The sequence below is a fragment of the Pteropus vampyrus genome, unplaced genomic scaffold, assembly GCF_000151845.1.
Source record: "Pteropus vampyrus isolate Shadow unplaced genomic scaffold, Pvam_2.0 Scaffold135, whole genome shotgun sequence".
NCBI classification, from domain to species: domain Eukaryota; kingdom Metazoa; phylum Chordata; class Mammalia; order Chiroptera; family Pteropodidae; genus Pteropus; species Pteropus vampyrus.
Window position 1 is genome coordinate 2,101,926 of NW_011888916.1, and position 21,326 is coordinate 2,123,251.

Here is a 21,326-nt window from a genome sequence, read left to right on the forward strand (position 1 = left end):
ATCTTTCTCAGAAGGAAAAGCAAAATCCCGGAAAAGCAAAAATGAAAATACTTTATTAGTATATTCTTTGTAAAACAATGTCATTACCTTAGAAGTAACAAGCATATTTACAATGACCTATTTTCAGGGATCATCTGGACCTATTAAGCCCAAACATTGATTGTTTTGACATTACATTTCTGCCACAGCATTACAAAATGCCTCCCTTAACAGTGCCACTTTAGGTTGCCAGGCAATAATGAGAATTAAATAATAGGAGCATTTTGTAAATTTCTTTTGAACCAGAATGCAGATTCTTTAAAACTGGAAATATTTAGGCACATGAGCTCAAATAGTCTACAAATTACTTTGACACTTCATTCGTTGACATTTTATAGATTCCAACCAGGTATCTGTGACCCTTCAGACTTTCAGAGCTTTCTGTTTGTACTACATAAGTTTTTCTTAATATAAACATATGATTAAGTTATGAAGAAAAGTATCCTTGTGGGCCAATCCAAATATTTTGGATATGAATGCTACCTGAGGTTTACCAAAAGTTTTCTATCTAAATAAACTACTGATACCTATAACAATATACTGAAGGACTTTAGTAAAGAAGAGGGGAAATCAGGAATATAGAAATCAAATCCTGGAATCAGCTAGGTAAACCTAAATGTATGCAAGACCTTGAATTTAAATGGCTTCAACTGACTAGCAGAAATAACTTTAAAGTCATGATCATGTATATGAAGAATCTTCCTTTCAGAACAATTCTTTAGAATACTTCTTGAGGAAAATAAGAGGTTTTGAGAAGCAGTTTTGGATGAGAAGAAGCCTTTCCATCTTATGAATCAGCATCTATAAGAAGTTTCACAAGTATCTATAATTCCACCTTCAAGGCAGGCATTAGCCTCATAGTAAGCTCATATTAAGGCTTGCCCAAGTACAAGTAAGCTTCACAAAAAAAAAAAAAAAAAAAAAAGCTCGATAATCTAATAAAATTCCCTCTTCCCAAAGCCAGATATTTTTAGTGACTATTTAGAAAATAGGGAAGAAGTTTACTAGGTGCATACCACTTGCTAGGCTCTATCTCCCATTACAACATCCTATTATATCCTATAAAGCACTGTCACTAAGAACCTATTAATTACTCACTTGTATTCTCAGCATCAAGACAAAAAAACTTAAGTGAGCAAAAGCTTTTTTTATGCTGTTATCAACAGGTTCAAACTTACCTCTCTATATTAATAGCTAGATATTTCCTACATGTCCCTCCCAGTATGTCTGCTGCCATTAAAAAGTTTGGGGCTAGTGAAAACTCCTAGCATTAAATAAAAGTAGGAAGTTGTTTCATTGGCTTTTCTCTGTTGGTTAAACTATGGCCATGGAAAATTCTGCTCTGGATTGAATCATGAATGTACAGACATCTTTAAACTGTCTCACTGGTATTCTTACATCACATAAGGGTCAAGTTACAGCTTGAATTGTACTGGAGAAGCCGTTATTTGCCAAGAAGCTTCTAGCAAACATTTTTACAAATAGGATTCTTCTCCTAATTGGACAGTTCTAGAGCATAAATAGCATTTCTATTGGTAAGCTTGACATTATCTTTGTGAGCTCTTTATTAATTTGCGATATATTCCACGTGCCTTTTTATTTAGATTCTTAGAAAAATCAGTCTGCAGACACCTATCTACCAAATACACAGAAAACTTAAAGGAATCAGAGGATCCTATCACCAAATACATGTGTGATTTGCAAAAGGTCAGATCTGATATTTTCAAAGTCTTTCTTGTGCTCTCTTGTGGTTTATATTTCACAGTACAGCAATACCTCCTTCACAACGACTGGTGATCATGTTACCGATTTCTGTCCATGTATCTGAATGAGGGTTATAAACTTCAACTGAGTCCAAGGTACCTGGGGCCAAGAAATCATGGCTGGAAGATCGCCCTCCAGAAACATACAAAAGCCCATTGACTGCCACAACACACATGCCTGCTCTAGGCACTTTCATTGAGGCAACTTCAACCCACTTTTCCTGGTTAAGAGAAAAAAAAGATTAGCAGTGTCACAAAATGATAAGAGAGAAAACTGTTGAGAAGTCAGATACTCTAGCTCTTTTTACACGTTTAAATTTCAAATCACAATCTAGACACATTAGTATATAGAACATTTTTAAATAAACTTTTGAGTAGATGTAGACAAAGTAGTGAATTTAGAGGGAAATAATTGAAAAACATGACTGTAATTATAATTATGATCAGGAGATAATCTAGAAATTCTATATAGGCAGGCAATCTGAGAAACTAGTAGGTAATGCATATATATATACACACACAACACAAACCTACAAAGCTCAAAGAAGAAAACACACAGTATGCAGAAGGGCTTTTAATAGTCTTTGAACACAGTTTAAAATCAATTTCCTTATAACTGATCAAACACTGGCCCTAATTGCTTTGGATGAAAGGGCTTTCACTTTAGATAAAACACAAGTTTTTCTTCATACCAGCAATAACCCTATAGAATATTCTAATTCCAATAGCCACACAAATATAAAATATCAATATATGTAATATAATCTTAAGACAAATTTAAGGCATGTAATCTTAAGACAAATTTAAGGTGACTGCTATAGCTTTCTTTTTAATAAGAAAACTCAATTATTTTAAAAATGTTATGTGTCTTCAAAATAACACATATAGTTGGGTAAATCTGATAACATCCCAAAAGAAACTGAGTGTGTATATGTGTGTTTTGTGTGCATGTGCATGTATTTCACAATGTGATTTTAAAGTTTATTTGGAAGAGCAATCAAGTGAGAAAAGATGTTCAAAAAAGGAAAAAAAATCTTTGAGATGCTAATAGCTTTATAAATCTCCAGAACAGTATAGCAAAAAAACACTTGCCAAATGTATTTGACCATGGAATCCTTTTTTTAAGGACCACCTAGGGGAGTTAGTGATCTGTAAAACATATTTTCAGAAAGGTAGTATACCTCAGGGGTTGGAAACTATAGCCCATTTTTTATAAGCCTATAAACTAAGAATGATCTTTCTAAATTCAAAAGTTATTTTTAAAAAAAGAATATGCCAAAAAAAAAAAAAAGAATATGCTAAAAAAGAGATTGTGTCCTTTTAATGAAAAGTTTGCTAACTCCTGGTATACAGTGTTCCCTAAAGGAATTTCAATAAGCTGCTACAGCCAAAATGTCCTACTCCAAGGAAAATGTCTATATTCAGAAAATAAGAAAGCTAATAAAGGTCCTGGGAAATAATCACAAGAGAAAAGAGCAAATAGCCATGTTAAAAAATAAAATGAACCTAGAAATAACACATATACATGATAAACAAAATTTATAAAATTACAAAAAGTGAACAATGATTATTTATCAATGCTAGAAAGTGAACATTTTAAAGATGAGCTTCACATCCTAGTAATGAGAATAGCACCAGTACATTATAGAGAGTCAATGTATGTTTGCTGATCTGAATGAGCTTCACATCCTAGTAATGAGAATAGCACCAGTACATTATAGAGAGTCAATGTATGTTTGCTGATCTGAACTTAAATGAAATTCTGAAATACTAGAATCAGTGACAATCCTTTGAAATTGAAAATAATAAATTTGAAGGCTACTTGATTATCTGAAATTACAGAACATCACAAAGTTAGCATAGCTGAAAAAACATTCATATTTTAAAAGACACATATATTCACAAAAATATCTACAGAGAAATTAGGATGTTGAGGTTATGTTTATCATTAAGGGAGAACTAACCTTTGCCTCCCCAAAAAATGGCTCTTGACAAGAATAAGGGAACCATGGGGCTCATCTTCTAATGCTAAACTTTCCTTTCAATCAGTGTATTAGAACTACAGTTTTCTTTTTATCCTGAGTAGCCCCAAAATAAACTCCGTAAAACCAGAAACATGTTTTACATTATCTTTAGGATTTGGATCTATAATGTGGGACTTTAGTAGATACTAAATAACAATAACATTTCAAATTTATGCATGAAAAACAAGATAACGCATTACTAATAGACACTTTGGGACAAAAATCTATTCATTTCCAGTCATACAGAAAAATTAAGAAGAGAAAGTGCCCTCAAAAAGTTCTTTTTCTATATTAACAAATAAAGTCATATAGAAGGTGAAAGGAATTTTAAATATCACTAAAGTTAAAAACTTGTCAGAAATGAGATACCAGTTCACACTTACTATGACATCTATAATCAAAATAATCAAAAAGATAAATAACAAGCATCGGATGTGGAGAAATTAGAACCTTCATACAGTGTTGTTGGTTATATAAAATGGTGTAGCTGCTTTGGAAAATAATCTAGCAGTCTCGAATAAGGGTAAACATAGAATTACCATATGATCCATCAATTCTACACCTAGGTAGGTATATAGATAGCCAAGAAAAAAAAAAACATATATACACACAAAAATGTCCACACACCTGTTCATAGCGCATGGTTTATAATTGCCAAAAAGTTAAAATAACTCAAATGTTTGGTGTGTGAATTATATCTCAATAAAGCTATTAACAAAAATCTTTCTACTTAATGAAAGGAAATAAAAAAAAAACCTTTATTTTTGATGATTTTAATAAACCATAAGCAGTTTAAGAACCACAAAATTCAAATATAACACTAATCCACATTTATGAAAATATGTTTCCTGAAATACTTTATTCCTCAGATGTTTCACAAACATCCACAAACAAATTTAATTGTGTGGTCAATTAAATGTGAGAGGCTTAGCATAAAGATTCACAAAGTATATTATTGTATTACATTGTGCAAAGAAGTCCTGTGGTAAAGAAGTTTAACTTTGTTTAACCCAACTTTCCCTAAATATAATTGGCCAGGGAAACTCATGTTACCTAATTCCCATTAAGAACACAAAATATTAGTATTCCATGTAAATTTACTTGGGAAAAAATGGTCAAGTCCATGGCAAGTCCATGGCATAATACACCTTGTACTTCATCATCCCAGGACCTAACAAATTGTAATGCAATTGTTTGTTTCTTTCTCTATATTCCCCAATAGAATTTAGGCTCCTTGAGATCTGGGCCTTGTATGTTTAGTTTGCTTTTAGTTCCCCAGGCATAATGCCTAATCCATACTTACATACTAAAAAGTCTATAAGTATTTCTGAATGAATAAATAGACTAATGAACAAATGCATGACAGAACAGTGACTCAATGAAGATATAATCTACCTTTCTTGATCTTTTTCTTCTCTTCTTTTCCTACCATAACTGAATCAACCCAGTAACTGAGGGACTGAGAGAACATTGTGGAGTCATATGTGCAGTGACAGGATAGGTAATGTGCAGAGGTGGCAGGTAGAGAAGACAGCTGGTATGACAGGGAGATTTGTTTCATTTAACAAGTAAATAGAATGCACAAATAAATAAATATTAAGAATAATGGGAGCCAAGTTTTTCACAGACAGAGAAGGTACTTACAAACATGGAAAGAGAGAAGGCATGAAAGAATCTGAAATTTTCTGGAAAGGCTCAGGAAGACATGAACAATAATCAACTTGACCTAACTGATATTTATATAACACTACACTCAACAACAGCATTATTAAAATTCTTTTCAGGTGTACATGAAGTATCTACCAAGATAGAAATCAAAGTATGCTCTTTGATCACAATGGATTTAAATTAGAAATAAATAATAGAAAAATATCTGGAAAATCCCCAAATATTTGGAAATTACATAACATACTTCTAACAACCTACTGGTCAAAGAAGAAATTACCAGGGAAAAATTAAAAGATATTTTGAGATAAATGCTAATTAAAACAAAACATATCAAAATGTACAGGAAGGATATAGTTAAAGAAGTTCTTGAAAACAATTTATAACTTTAAGGGTTTACATTATAGAAAAAGGTCTAAAATCAATCATTTAAGCTTCCACTTTAAGAATCTAGAAAAAGAAGAGCAAATTAAACCCAAAACAAATAGAAGGGAAAAAAATAGGAACAGAAATGAATGAAATAGAAGATGAGTAATCAGTAGAAAAAAAATCAATGACATCAAAAGTTAGTTCTTTGAAAAGAGAAAAAAAACCTACAAACGATCAATATCATGAACGAAAGAACACATATCACTACAGATCTTACAGACATTAAAAGGATAACAGGACACTAAACATTTGAAATCATCCAACCTACCTCTTCAAAAGAATATTTTTCTACAGTATGAAGAGCATCTTGTGTCTCATTCCACCCTCCAATAGAATATATGCAGTCATTGAGGGCAGCCACCCCAAGATATGCTCTCCTGGTTCCCATTGGAGGTAGTGGAGACCAACGCTTGGAAAGTGGATCATAAACTTCAAAAGAACGAAGCTCTATTCCTTCATTGCTGATGCCCCCAATTACATAAATTAAACCTGAAAATGGAATATTTTTGCTTAGATGCAATAGAAAATTGGATGTAAATAATTATATCAAAGGTAATAGTTGTGATTTCAGTTTGCCATGCTGGTGCTATATTTAATGTTGGGCTTATATTCTTTGAGAGAAATTGACTTCTGTCTAGTTTATCGCAGTTCAAATTTAAGCATATTACAAAGAATTAGGGGTATAACTTAAAGTGGCATTGACTTTTCAAATAACTTAATGATGTTATAACAAAACAATTTTTCAGATAAAGATTTCCCATCTTATTGTCTGCCTGATGATCTTAAGTTCCAGATCCACTGCTACCATGTCTAGGTAAAAAAGGGAGAGAGATTTTTTTTCCCCTCTAAAAAATGTCATGGCCCTGTTTGGTGACAGCCTACCTTTGTTCAGATGGGCATAAAAAAGAGAATTACATTTAAATTAGAAGAGTTATATGGCTAGATTAAAGTATCAGGATCACTCACTAGAGTACAGTAGGATGTAATTCAGAGAGTTCTGTTTTAAATTTGATTGAAACTAATGGTTCTGACAATCTACAATTATTTTTGAGTGTCTAGCATTGTTTCCCATGTTCTAAAGTGAGTAGTTATAAATTATGAAGAATGGAATTTTAAGAAATATGAATTAAATGTTAGTAAACTTGGGGTCTAGCTCCAGCTTTGCCAGTAACCAGCTATGAAAAAAGATATCTCACAACCTTCCAAATCTTCAGCTTCCTCATTTATAAATAAAGGGGTTGTAACAGATAATCTCCAAAATGCCTCTCTAGCTCTATGATTTTAGATGTGAATAATAAAAAACTAGAGAACTTTATAATAGTAAACAATAGAATATGTCTATATCATGTAATTTGAACATTTAAATGCTAGTGGAAATCTGAGAAGGTACAAAGCAGAACCTGAGCTGAGAACAAAGCAGGATGAGTTCTCATACAACAATGAGCAGATTGCTTCCTACTCTGCAGGTACATATAAATCTGCTCTCCAGTTCTGGACAGAGAATCAGGTTTTATTTGACAGTGCTTACTACCTCCCTCTCCTGTAGTACACAATTAAAATAGTGTCTGTAAACCATTTAAATATGCAGTACATTTTTCAAATCTATCATAGCATTACATTCTGTGTGGACTGTAAAAAAAACACTGAAGCCAAGAAAAGACTGAAGATTGTTTTTGATATTCAATCCCTACCTAGAAATACTTACTAAGGCCTGCTTATTTTCCTAGTCAGGTATTTTTGCTTATCTGGAATTTTTAATTCTAGCTTTATTTTGGAAAAAAAAATTGATTATTTTGGCAATACAGAAATAAAGAAATAAAAGGTTAAAAAACAAAAGTTAAAAGCAGAACTTCCATACTGTTAGTGTTTAATCATTCAATATTAACAGACATAAAATATACTTTTGTGAAAATGAAGCCTCAAGCTCAGTTTTTTAAGAAGTATATTTTCAGAAAAAATATTTTATAAAGTAATTACCTTGCATTTCACAACACCCAAAGTAGTAGCGTGACACAGCCATGTTGCCAACTACTTCCCATTTATTTTCATCAGGATCAAATCGTTCAATGGTGTTCCCTATCTCAGCTCCAATCCACCCACCTGTAACCAAATAAAAAATTTATGTTTGGGATAAAGGAATCTTATTTATGACAAACACTTTACAAAATATCTAATTCGACAACTTCATATTATGGATGATTACCACATGGAACAGAGAGATTATTTGTTCAAGATCACATGAAAAGTTAGAATTTGTTATCAGAACTCAGATCTTTTAACTCTGCCTGGTTTCACTAGAGATTTAAAACAAAACAAAAACAAAAACTTCAGCATACTGCATAGGAAATATGGTATTTTTCAAAACTACCTTTGAAACAACTTCTGCATATTCAGAATGGCTATCTTTTTCCCCCCTCCCCAGAATGGTTATCTTAATCTTAGCTAAAGTGCTTCATTGGACATTCATCTATATTTCATCTCCATCTCATTCTAAGCACTTCACACTTTCAAGTAATAATATTTTGATAAGAATACATAAAGCTAAAAGGGTACGAGTTTCCTATGGGAGGAGAAGAAATTTCTGAAGTAATCAGGAAATAAGAATTTAAATAATACTAGATATCCTTAAATTGAACAGCATCATTACCCAAAGCATAGATAGCTCCATAACACACACACACTCCCAAGCCACAGCGGGGGTGATTCATTGAAGCTACAGTTGTCCACTGTTTAGTAACTGGATCATAGCATTCAGTACAATCAAAAATCATGGAATCCTTTTCACCTGAGTTAAATAAAAGAGACACATGAGAAGGTTTGGTAATGCTAATAGCCTAGAACCATGATACAATATTAAGTAGCATTCCACAGTGTCGGAAATTCAACTATTATGTCTGACTTTATACTATTCATTAAAATTTATATGTCCAGCAAGTATTATTTTGAATCTGTAGCACTGTCATTTATTAAAGCCCATTTAATGAAGCAATGATACAATTTTCCTATTATCTATTTCTAATTCTACCATCCAAACAATCCATGTAATTTTTGAGGATATGATTTGCATTTTAAAACTTGTATAATTTAAGTTTTTAATGCAATCCTTATCTAGCAAAAAACAAAATAAAAATAATTTAAAGATATCACTTAAAACAGAATTTTAAAATATACTATACCTAGGAATAAATCTAAACAAAGATTGTATAAGACCTCCATTGTTAAAATTTACAAACTTTATCTAGATAAAATTTTAAATTAAGGAATAGCTAAATGAATGAAGAGATGTATCACATTCATGAATTAGAAGAGTCAACTGATTTAGATGTAATATCCCAATTTTTAAAAACTCTTTTTTTGTGTTAAAATGTACATAACATAAAATTTATTACCTTAACCATTTTTTTTTAGGTGAGGCAACCCTTGGTTGACCTCACAGATTACAAGGACCTTGTCAGTTTACAATCTCTTATTTTTTAAGCTTACAGCACCTGGTCTTCCTAGGTGGTCTCCTATCCAAGTACTAACCAGGCCCGACCCTTCTTAACTTCTGAGATCAGATGGGATCGGGCTTGTTCAGGCCCGATCGGGCTTGTTCATGGCCATAGACTATCTTAACCGTTTTTAAGTGTACAGTTCAGTGATGTTAAAAACATTCGCACTGTTGTGAAGCCATCACAATCATCTATCTCCATAATTCTTTTCATATTGTCAAACTGAAACTCTATATTAAACAGTAATTTCCCATTCTCCCCTCCACCAGCCTCTGGCAATCACCATTATACTTTCTGTCTTTATGATTGTGACTACTCTAAGTACTTCATATAACAGGAACCATACAGTATTCTTAAAAACAAATTTGACAAACTGATTCTAAAATTTATAGGAAATACAAAGGGCTTAGAATAGCCAAGCACTCCCAGAACAGAAGAAGAAACTACCCTATCAGATAAGCTTATCAGACTTAAAATTAAAGCTATAGTAATTAAGAAAGGATAGACAAAAAGACCAGTGGAACAGAAAAGAATCTAGAAACAGATTCATGCATGTACGATTACTTGACATATGACAGAGTTTGACTGCAGAGCAGTGGGGAAACAATTCTTTTATGCTGGGAAATATTGATATTAAAAGTAAGCATTTATTTCTCTTTAGATACTTCTCTGATAATTATTTTCCTTCAACATTTAAACCTCCTTTAATTTTATTCATTAATTATTTTATAATTCATAATTGTTTTAAAAAAGATTTCAATCATGAAATATATCCCAATGTCTAAATGACTTTTTTATATATCCTACTCTCCAGATAACTTCATTAAGTAAAAATGATTTGTAATGCAGCTTTCAAAATTTTTTAAATTATATCATAAATGTTGACCTAAATTCTGGTGCCACATTTTACAAACAACTTTTCGTTAAAACCAAACCTAAGTATTCTGCCTTATGATTCAACATCTTGTGTGTCCTTTTTCTTTCTTTCATTTATTCATTCAATAAATATATACTGAGCACAATTATATCTACATATATTCCATAGTACCTAGCAATATATAAGGCATATAAGGCAGCCAACTTATAGCTAAAGACTAACAAGGGAAATAAGTTGTTTTCATTATTACCTCCAATAGCATAGACCATCCCTCCTAGAACTGCTACTCCTAGCCCGCATCGAGCCTGATGAAGTGAAGACACAGTGGTCCAGTACTGGCTAAAGGTGTCAAAGCGTTCTACACAGCTGAGGGCTCTGCTATCACTCCAACGACCTCCCTGTAACCGAGTATATCCACCTGAACAAAGGAAGAAAAGGAGGAACACAACAAATTCCCTATTGCTAAACATGGGATGGTAGTAAGGAGAAAATCTGGCTCTCTACATCTAGACATTCAGTATAACTATTTCATAGCAAGGAATAAATGCTTTAGAGCCTGCCATATATATGTATTTTTTTTTTAAATGTGACAAGTCCTGAAAGATTATGGCTTAAATGCAATGAGTTAACCATAGTGTTCTACCACCTGGTCTTGGTTATAATAGAATATTGGATAAAACATAAATCAAGGAGCTGGTCATTAGGAAGTTTCATTATGACTTCTATTAGTGTCTGTTGCAATTAAAAATAGTGAGTTGAAATTCTAGTTTGCACACCCCATCATTAAAAAAAGTTTAGCATGTACTCAAAAATTACATAATAGATCATAGTATATAAAATTATGTATATAAACCTGGGCAATCTGTCATATATATCAAACACTGATATGGTTTAATGCTTTTAAAAATAAAAATGAAAGGAAGTTTTAATATGTTGATCTGATACAGCCATAGATTACTGCGTACATCCCCACTTTCGGGACCACTGGCTCCTAATATCTCTAATGACCACCTAAGAAACTGTAAATAATTAAAATTTTTGAGGTTGACTTTCTTTATTTTTCATTATAATTCAAATTTTCAACTTTTAAAGCCATATTTCTTTAGTCAGCTATTGATAATAATTGGGTAATCTAAGAACTCAAAGACTTAGATCACAGAATAGATGTCAAGTGAGTAGCAATGTGTCTACTGTATTATATAAACACAATTTATAAATCTGTAGCCTGTATGTGAAATTAAATGTCTATTTGATGCACCTGAATATTCTGACATGTATAATAATAAAATATTAAAAGGTTTGATTCTGAAAATAAAGATAATTTCTATTACTTTTTAAAAGGTTCTCACCTACTGCATACAGGTACTTTCTTGCTTTCTTCCGAGGTCGGACCTTAGATGTTTGCAGAAAACTACAAAACTTGTTCTCTTTGGGAGATTTGCACACCTCACAGTACTCTTTCAAAAGTGTTTGCAATGCAACACGAAGATTAAAATCAGATACTCCTAAAGCAATGTTTAAAAAGATTACATTTTAATCAACTTTTAAATAACATTGAAAAGACATGTTTCCACAAAGTAAAAGCCCATTTAACAATCAAAAAGTAAAAACTTATCATCAAACAATGGTGTTTGTTTCCTACAATATCCAATATTATTTTTCTCATTGCTGATAAAGATATATTTTCCTTCAATCGAGGGTATATTCCCTAAAAAGATTCTGAGCATGATTGGGTAGGTTATTCCTGCTCAAGGCTGCTTAGCTGAGGAGGTGAATTGGGAATGAAAGTCAACATGTGTCCTACCTGGCAAACTCTAAGACCTGGATCCCCTAAGAAAAGCACTATTTTCTAATTTGCACAAAAGTACCATATATGCTAGCAAGGGACTGTCTCCAGGCCTTGTACCCACATCCCAAAGGCAATATTGAGGAAAGCAGGTCAACTAACAAAATCACGAAAATTCTCATTACTTTCCTATATAAATTGTCCATCTTTTCTTTAATAAGATCAAAAAGAAGAAACATTCAAAATTGAAAAATATTAAGGTTCCCTTTAAAAAAATGTTCCATTAGTTCTCTCTTGACTCTTTGCAGGTTTAGTTCAGTGAAATACCTTTAGGTGGTAACTATCTGGCATGCTTAATAAGCAGTGCAAGACTGGAATACTATAATACAAAAAGCTGTAGGAAAATATGCCCTGATTCCAGGAAACCTTCCCTTGTTCCTAGTAGAGGAACTTTCCTTTAGTATTCTGTTTCTGTGGCACTTGGGAAAAACCAATGCAACCATTAAAGCTTTTGTCCCACTCCTAAATTCTCACGATTCATACAAAAATATGTCTGGATAATTTCTCTTCTTGTTTTAGCATTTAAATACAATCAGTTTTCATTATTTGTGGATCCCTTACTTGTGAGCACATCTACTCACCAAAATGTATTTGTAACCCAAATGAATACTCATGGTGCTTTCCAGTCATTCATGAACATGCCACAGAGTGGCAAAAAATCTGCATCATCCTGACAAGCATGTTCTCCAGCAAGACCAAACAAGGTGATGCTCTGCCTTCCTATTTCAGCTCTCATACTGTAAACAAGTGTCCTTTTCACAGTCTAGTTAGTGCCATGTTTTTCACTTTTTTTTTGGTGATTTCACTGTTTAAAATGACCTCCAAGTATACTGCCGAAGTGCTGTATACTATGTCAAGTATACTATGTAGGTGCTCTATACTAAGTGAAGTATACTATGAGGTGTTCATAAGTGCACGAAGGTACTTATGATGTGATGTTAGGCTTCATTCAGGCATGAGTTATTATACTATTGGCCCTGAGGTCAATGTTAATGAATTGATGTTAATGAATATATTAAATAAGGTGTTTTGACAGAAACACACAAAAAAACAAGGTTATGCATTGATCAAATTAGAAAAATGTCTTGACCAAAGGCTTCTAAGAACTTACCCCATGTTTCTCTTATGAACAATGGCTTAGTATTTGCCAATTTGGTGTTCATGGTAACTTTATAGACCATAACTACTGTGAACATCAAGAATTGACTATATATGCATTTAAACTCAGAAAAACCTACAAAATTCTGTTAACACTATTAAATTACAGTGGAGAAAAACCAAACAGCCTCATTAAATACAATTCCTTCACAGAATTATACCTTTAATGCTAACAGTATATTTAATTCATAAGAAGATCATTTCTAATTCAGCCGTATCCTAAAGTTTCAGTGTATGACAAGAAAACAATCTTCAAATCTTGAAACTAGGTCTAAAGTAGTTTTTAAAAATAAATTTAAATATTATTTTCTAATAAAAAGATATAAACTATTTTATACTATGGTGAAAAGTATTTTCAAAGTTTAGAATTTAAAGATGATTCAAAGGCTACTTAGGAGCTATGATATTACATAAATAGAAAATTTATAATGAGAGCACTTGCAGGATTTACTGAGTTTTGGTTTTGTTTTTAGCATATGCATTTTCCTCAAATGTTAGGTTTTGCTGACTTTTTCAGAGTGATAAGAAATCTTACACTGAAATAATTAGTACTGCCAGAAACAGCAATATTTTAGTTCTGTCACTAATTTTATCTAAAACTTTCATCTGTTAGTATTTAATCTCAAAAAAGGTACATAAGGATTTGATTAAAATTAAAGGGTAGAAGTACTGAACTACTACTGTCTACTCACAAAACATAAAAAGTCTGTATCTTGCATATAGTCATTGTTCAATAAATGTCTGCTATTGAATTGAAAAATAAAAACACTATCACATTTTAAACAGAAAAAAAGCCACTGGATAATTGACTAATTTGATATGCAACAAAAAAATTACCTTCTATATACTTTAAAAGCCTCTGAGGAGGTAATAAAGGGAATCGAATTGGGTCTAGTACTTCCACCACATGTTTTCTTCTTTTTCCCAGATCTTTGAGAATCCATTGCATTGCAGCTAAGAAGACTTGGTATTCATCCTCAATGCTAAGCTCTTCACTTCGTAAAATTTTGATCAGCTGATCTCTTGTAAGGGCCAGGAACTCTTCCCCACTCTGAACTTCCAAGAAATGGACATGAATGTAGTTTTCTGTGAATTCCAAAAGATCATGACAGGCAATTTGCTCAGAGAACTGAAAGATCCCAATGCAGTTCAGTGGATCAATTTGTCCTTTCAGAAATTCACAGCAAAGATTAACAACTTCAGTCAACTGTAGCATGTCTGCTGCAACAATCAACTCCTGAACATTATTCACAGCTATGTTCACTATACCTAAGGAAATAGGGCGACAGAATAACCAGAAAATTAAAAACAAACATTGACTTATTCTCAAAAAGCATTATACTTGATTCCACCGATAGCTAAGTAAAAAGGCAACAAACAATTTGTACAAAGAGCACAAAACTTTAATGATGATACCTAACATTTATGGAACACTTACAATGAACCATAGCAGTAATTGCTTTATACATTTGTTTAACCCTGACTACAACCCCATTAGTATGTTTTTTCCCCCTTATTTTTGTATTAAGAAAACAGAATCAGAAAGTTTAAGTAACTTGCCCCCAAGTTACATGGTTAAGTGAGTTGAGGGTAGGGACTGACATCAAAGTCCATACTTTTAACATAAGGCTATTTGCATCTAACAAACATTTACTTAGGCACTTGGGAGGGTGAGACAGAGTCCCTATCTTTAATTATGATAATCAAGTGCCACACAGATGTTAATTTTAATATTAGGTATAAACCAAGAGTCTATAATATATGAAGAGTCATTAAATACTTAACATTTAAGAAATTATATATACTATTCTCTTTCCAGAGGGCTTTGATTTCACATATTTATAGAATGACTTTGAGAGGACATCGAATAGTCAATTACATTTAGAAGGAAAAAAATTGTAATTCTTCTACCTAATAAGGATAAATTCTCCACTCAGTCTTACTTTCTCTTTATCATTTTAACAACATTCACTCCACTAAACTATTTGTCTAAAGTTTGTATTCCCAATTAGATTTATAAAGTCTGTTGGAGCAAGGCTTGTCCCTTCTGTATTCTCAATGCCTAGCCTAGACTAGGTGCTCAAAAGTTTTATCTTAAATGAATGATTGGCCAAAGATATTATGGTGAGAGGAAGAATATGGCTTGTTGAATGCAAACAGGGAGTTTTCTTAAAGTATAAGAAATAGAATCCACAATAGCAGTGGATTCAAAGAAAACTGAGATAAAACTGACTTGAATGAGAATTCACCACAAACTTGGAGAAGATAAGATCATGGGTTGTGATTTAAGGGCACTGAATGACTGACTGCTACCAGATAAAGCCAAGAATTACTTGATAGTAATAAAAAGAATTCCCTCTGGCTTAATAAGGCTTTATAGATTACAAAAAGTGCTTTTACATTTATTAAAATTTATTTCATTTAACCTCACATAAATTATAAAGTGCTACTATCCCCACTTTACCACAAGGAAAATGAGGCTCTCACGAGTTCATTTCTATTTTGTAAAATACCTAATCTGCATTACTATAAAATTCTGTGAAGGCAGAGGCCATGCTTGTCTTGTTTACCTCAGATCCCTAGTATCTAGTTCAAAAATCATATTCATAAATACCTGTTGAAAGAATGAATAATTGACTAAAGTTAAATGAAATGCCTTGTATCACATAATTAGTGGCAGAGCTAGATCAAAAACCCAGGTCATCTGATTCAAAGTGAAGTGAATAAAAATCTGAGGTGTGAAATATGTTAAAATCTATTAGAATTGTGAATTGTTAACAGAATGTATAGCCAAGTCCAAAGGAGAGATCAACAGAATAACAGGTTTTGCTGCCTCCACATCCCTCAAAGGAGAAATGCTATTACAATGAAAATCAAAGAACATGTTTTTTAAGAACTAATTGTATCAAAGACTACAAAATTCTCTCTCCAATAAATATCCAATATTCACTTTCAAATCCTTACTAACAGAACTTTGATTTTGCTTTGGGTGGCAATTTTGCCCTACAGAAAATTACATTTCTTAGCCTCCCTTGCAGATAGGGGCGAATTTTTGAGTTTGGCGAATCGGATATACACAGCAGTTACTGGGTAGGGCTACCAGAAAAGTTTAAAAAGTAGACTCTGCTAGCAGGCCCTTTTGCCTTCCCATCTTCCTTCCACTGGCTGGAGTTTGGTAATCATGATATTAAAACCTACAAACTATAGATCCCGAAGCAAAATGTTGGAAGAATAATGGGACGATAATGACATCATGAAGTCACCATACCAGCCTTGGAATGCCTACTATGGATTAATTTTGTGGAAAAACAAACTTTTAATATCTTTTACGAGGAGCCAAATGCTGTTCTTAAATACTTAAAATTGTTATACCAATTTTAGCCTTAAATATCAATATTCTACATGTTATTTTCCCCTGATACGCTCAGTAGCTTCTATGTCTCTGGGTTTTACCACTTTTTATTTCTTTAACGGAAGTGCCAAGCAATATGGTACTGATGTCATGAATATTCTGTCACTAAATATCTTTTCTTGTTACTGTCAGACAGCGGAGGCAGAATACACAACTTGTGGCATTTCTTGTTTTTATGTAGTTCAAACACTAATTCCATTGGATAAATCTGTGTAAATTTCTACTTTGCAAATAAGAGAAGCAGGGGTATTTATGAAGCAGTTTTCAGCTCATACAAGTCATTTAGAAAAGTGAGATCAAGAACCCCTCAATGTTAATTTGTGCATTAGCCAATAGGCAGAGCTGCATTGCTTTCAGTAGACATTTTTACATCCCAAAATAAGTAAGCCATTGTCTGAAAATTTCCAAAAGAGAATATTATATAACACAAAGAAAAATCACCTTTTGTCATTTTCTAGGTTTAAATACCATGCATTAAATAAACACTTTTTCAGGCCACATAATTATCTCCCACCTAGTCCTTTAAGGAGAGCATGGTGTGTTATCCAAACTAGACCAATCAAACATGGTTTTTGTTTTCAAACATTTTTTTCCTGATTATAAGACTAATATGTATTCACTACAGAAAAAAAAACTTTAAGGCAGAAAAATATAAAAATTAATATGAAAATCACACATTTTCCCATACATATACACTGTATTAACACTTTAGTATATTTCTTTCTGTTTTTTCATGTATATTTATGTTACATATAAGACATACTTCACATATAATTTTATGTGTATTTTCTGTTATTAAAACTCTTCAAAAACATTTTAAAAATAAAAGTTTTGATTAAAATAACACATGTTGATTATAAACATTTTGATGGAAAAACAGGAAAAAAGGGAAAAATAAGACTTTTCCATCATCTAAAGGTAAACACCAACATTCTGGTCTTTGTGCACAAATACAAACAAATGATTTTTTTAAAACAAAATTGGGGTGATATTTATCCAGATTTTCTTCATTTAATATATTGTAAACATTCTTCCATGATAGTATATATTTAAATGAATTGTGAGATTTAAAAAATATTCCATTATATATACATGTACCATAATTATACGACCTGTTGAGACAATTATATTCAATTATATAATATTATAAATAATGTTACAATAAACATTTGGTACAGAAATATTTGCCTGTATCACTAATTAATTCCTTAGGATTCCTAGAAAATAAACATGGGGTCAAAAGATATGAACTTTTCAGACTCATAATAATATACTGTCAAATTACTTTCTATGTTAGATTAATTTATGTCCCCATGAGAGATTGCATCATTCTTCACTCAAATCTACAGGCTCACTTAACATACCTGTGTAAATGAAATCTAGAAGTATTCGAAATATTCCAGCTTCAATTCCTAGAATCTGTACAACATCTTTTGAGGACTCTTTCATTCCTCCAGTGAACAAAGCTGCAAAGTAAGGACTACTAGCAGCCAAAACCAGCCGGTGAACTTTAAAACTTTCCTTTTCAACTTGCAGCTGCACATCACAGAAATGCTGTCCATTCCTCATTTTACTGATCTGGGCCAAGATGAGTTGGGCATGTTTATCTGATGAAAAAGGACTATCACCAGCCTTGGGACAACCCTCATTAGCCATGATAATGATAAATTAAAAGGGCTGTTGCCCATTAATCTGGTCCCACCCTGAAAAACAAAATATAGAGACCAAACAACATATTTTTGTGTTTAACATGTCTATTCATACACATATGAAACGTTCCTTATCTTCAAGGAGCTTCCGATCTACTTAAGTACATAAAACACACAGGAAGCAAATAAGGACTAAACTGGGTGGTACTGTTCGTAATAGGGTTTCAGAGAAGAGAATAAGTAATGAGGCCTAAAATAATTGGAGGACACTTCACAGCAGAAATGGGACCTGAAGTGGATATTGAAAGATAGAAAGAATTAAGGTATGAGGAGAGGGTATTAACCCATCTGGGTGGAGTAAAGAAAAGAAGGCAAGGCACAAAGGCAGAAAGAAGTTTTTGTACACTACAGTAAGGAAGAACACATTGCAGCCAGAATGAACTTTCAAAAAGCATCAAGGCATCTGTCTGTTTAAAATCTTTCAATTTGCACACCCCTTAGCACACAAAGCCCTTCAAATCTTACCTCTGTTCACCTATCCAGTCCTATCTCCCATATTCCTCTTTGAACTTAATACTCCAACAAAACCTAACAATTTGCAGTTTTCTTAAAGTGACTCTTTCATGGCACCCTTATCCACCCTTTCCTTCTGCATCATTGTTTTAATTCAAGACACTGTTCAAATATAATTTCCTTCAGGAACCTGTCCCTATTCCTTTCTTTTCTGGGTTTGGCGCTCACCTTAAGCTTACCTATTTTACAGCCTATATCACACTCTGTCTTGTCACTCTATCACTCTACTCCCTACACACACACACACACACACACACACACACAAACACACCTTGAAAGACAGTTCCTTAAGGGCGGGACTAACTTTCATAGCTATAGCACAAGAATCTAACATATATTACATTTTCAAATGTTTGTAAAATAAATGAGTACAATAAGAAATAACAGTAATAGCTTGTTTTTAACTTTGATAGCTTTTCCATACATTAAGCCAACTGTAATTCTCACATATTATTTGAAATGAGAGACAAGGAAACAAGATCAAAGATTCCCAAAGATAAAGTGTTAGTATGAGAGTCTTGGTATTTGAATCCAGGTCTTCTTACTCTAAATGGGCTTTTCCCACTATATCACATGCATAGGAATTATTACACCAGGTTCTAGAGAGGGCTTTGACCCAAGCACAGAAATTTGGACCTGAGCTTTTACAGGTTCATCAAAAGTAAACGTGGCATAGTCATGTTTCAGCATTGTTATTTGAGCCTTCAGGGGGATGAGCTAAAGGTAGCAAAGTCCTAAAAACAGCCTTATAGTTTCAACAATGAGAATCAGAAGGATAAATCCAAGTTACTATTGAGTAAAGAAACCATAAATTCAGTTATTTAAGAGATATGGAGATGATGCACAGGGGGAATCTAAGATGACTAAAATTTTGTAATTTAGTCATCAAGGAGAATTGGTAATAAGACTGACAGAAATGGTGTGGTCTGGTGTTAGAAAAACGTGATTAAGTTTATAGCATTCAGTCAAACTTAAACTGTAAAAATAACTAAGCTGATTATCATGATTAACTTGAGAAATTTGATTGAGAAGTTCCAAGGTGGCTGCTAAAACTTCACATTAGCATCTACAGAATGTTACATTTAACTGGCATGTAAAAGCAAACTGTATTTGTCTCTACGCAGAAATTTGACCTGCAGATATCATTAAACATGACCTGGCTATCAAACTTTTTTTAATTTTATATTTCTTCCTGTTGGCAGATTTTGGACCCCAGTGGTTTAATTATAAGTTACCTCCTCTGTCCCTAACTTTAAGGTATAAAGCACAGCCACTGGGCTAAAATGCTGCCTCCTACTACAAAAGAGTTCACTGAATATCCATCCACTCTAGGGGCAGAGAACGGAAATCCTAATTTGTTACCACGCTTCTTAATAACTGCTGATATCACACTGCCAGTGGTTTACTTCATTCCAAAAGGCGGCACATGGAGTGACGATATTTCTAAAGGGAAAAAGCATAATTACGGGACATTGCACAGGGATGTAAAAGACGTGCCTCAAGAGACACAAACGTTAAAGACATTATTAGGAAACGGTGGAGACTTCAAAGGAAAGTAAAAAAACAAAAAACAAAAAACCCTGTTTGGTGGCCTTTAGCATTTGGAAACTGTTTGGTCAGAAAGAATCCCAGAACGAGAGCGTCTCAAAAAAAACCCAAAAAACAAAAAACAACCCGATGCTCTTTGTGCTTGAATTGGGGCTGGACCTGGAGTTACCCCTATGCTGCTGCGACACTGACGGCGGATAAACATTAAGGCGCTACCAATTGGCGGGGAAGGAATCTCAGACAGGTTTGGGGTCAGCTGACTAGCCGGGGTCTGGGCCTTCGGATTCTCCAGTGGGGACGGGGAGCGGACCGGACCAGACGAAGCTCCGGAGAGGGCGAAAACAATTCGACTAGCAGCGCACGCCTGAGCGGCAGAAGGAACCCGGTTCCAGAGGCTCCTCTCTCCTCCGGTGGAAGCCGGAGGAAATTCCCAACCCGTCACAGACGCACCCCGGACGCAGGCCCTTCTTACCCGCCGCTTCCCCTTCCCGCCGGCGCCCGCTCAGGCTCTGCGCGGGTAGTCGCGACCCGCACCGGCGCGAAGAAGGCGCGGGAAACCTGGCGGGGTTGACAAGGCGGGAATGACCGAGCAGCGGGGTCAGCGGAGGGCTGGAGGCGAGGCCGGGCCTACCCAAGGGTGCCTCTGGGGCGGGCCGGTCTGCGCGTGCGCAGTGCTTTTCCGCTGTGGGGTAGCGGACGCTCTCAGAGCGACACTGCTGCCGCCCCCGGGTAATGCTTGTTTCCCTCCCGCGAACCGCCTGGCGGCAAGACCGAGCTTCTGGCTGTAGGCGATTGGCCCGCTCGCTTCCACTACCGTCGCTCTCTGCGTTCTTGCAGCGTCCCGGGCAGCCA

At 34.0% G+C, this 21,326-nt stretch overlaps 1 protein-coding gene across 2 annotated transcripts; it reads right to left on the reverse strand.

Moving 5' to 3' along the window:
• Nucleotides 1-30: 30 nt before the first annotated feature.
• IPP (intracisternal A particle-promoted polypeptide) lies at nt 31-21,091 on the reverse strand. 2 transcript variants are annotated; one of them, XM_011367606.2, is made up of 10 exons: nt 20,947-21,091; nt 20,289-20,369; nt 18,069-18,407; nt 14,130-14,561; nt 11,638-11,793; nt 10,539-10,706; nt 8,568-8,705; nt 7,898-8,020; nt 6,189-6,409; nt 31-2,023 (listed from the first exon to the last, which is right to left on the reverse strand). In XM_011367606.2, exons 3-10 carry the CDS (start codon nt 18,358-18,360, stop codon nt 1,799-1,801), a joined length of 1,755 nt encoding a protein of 584 aa, XP_011365908.1. In that variant the 5' UTR covers nt 18,361-18,407; nt 20,289-20,369; nt 20,947-21,091; the 3' UTR covers nt 31-1,798. The 2 variants fall into 2 exon arrangements, with proteins under 2 accessions (XP_011365908.1, XP_011365909.1); XM_011367607.2 differs by lacking the exon at nt 20,289-20,369.
• Between the last annotated feature and the right edge of the window lie 235 nt (nt 21,092-21,326).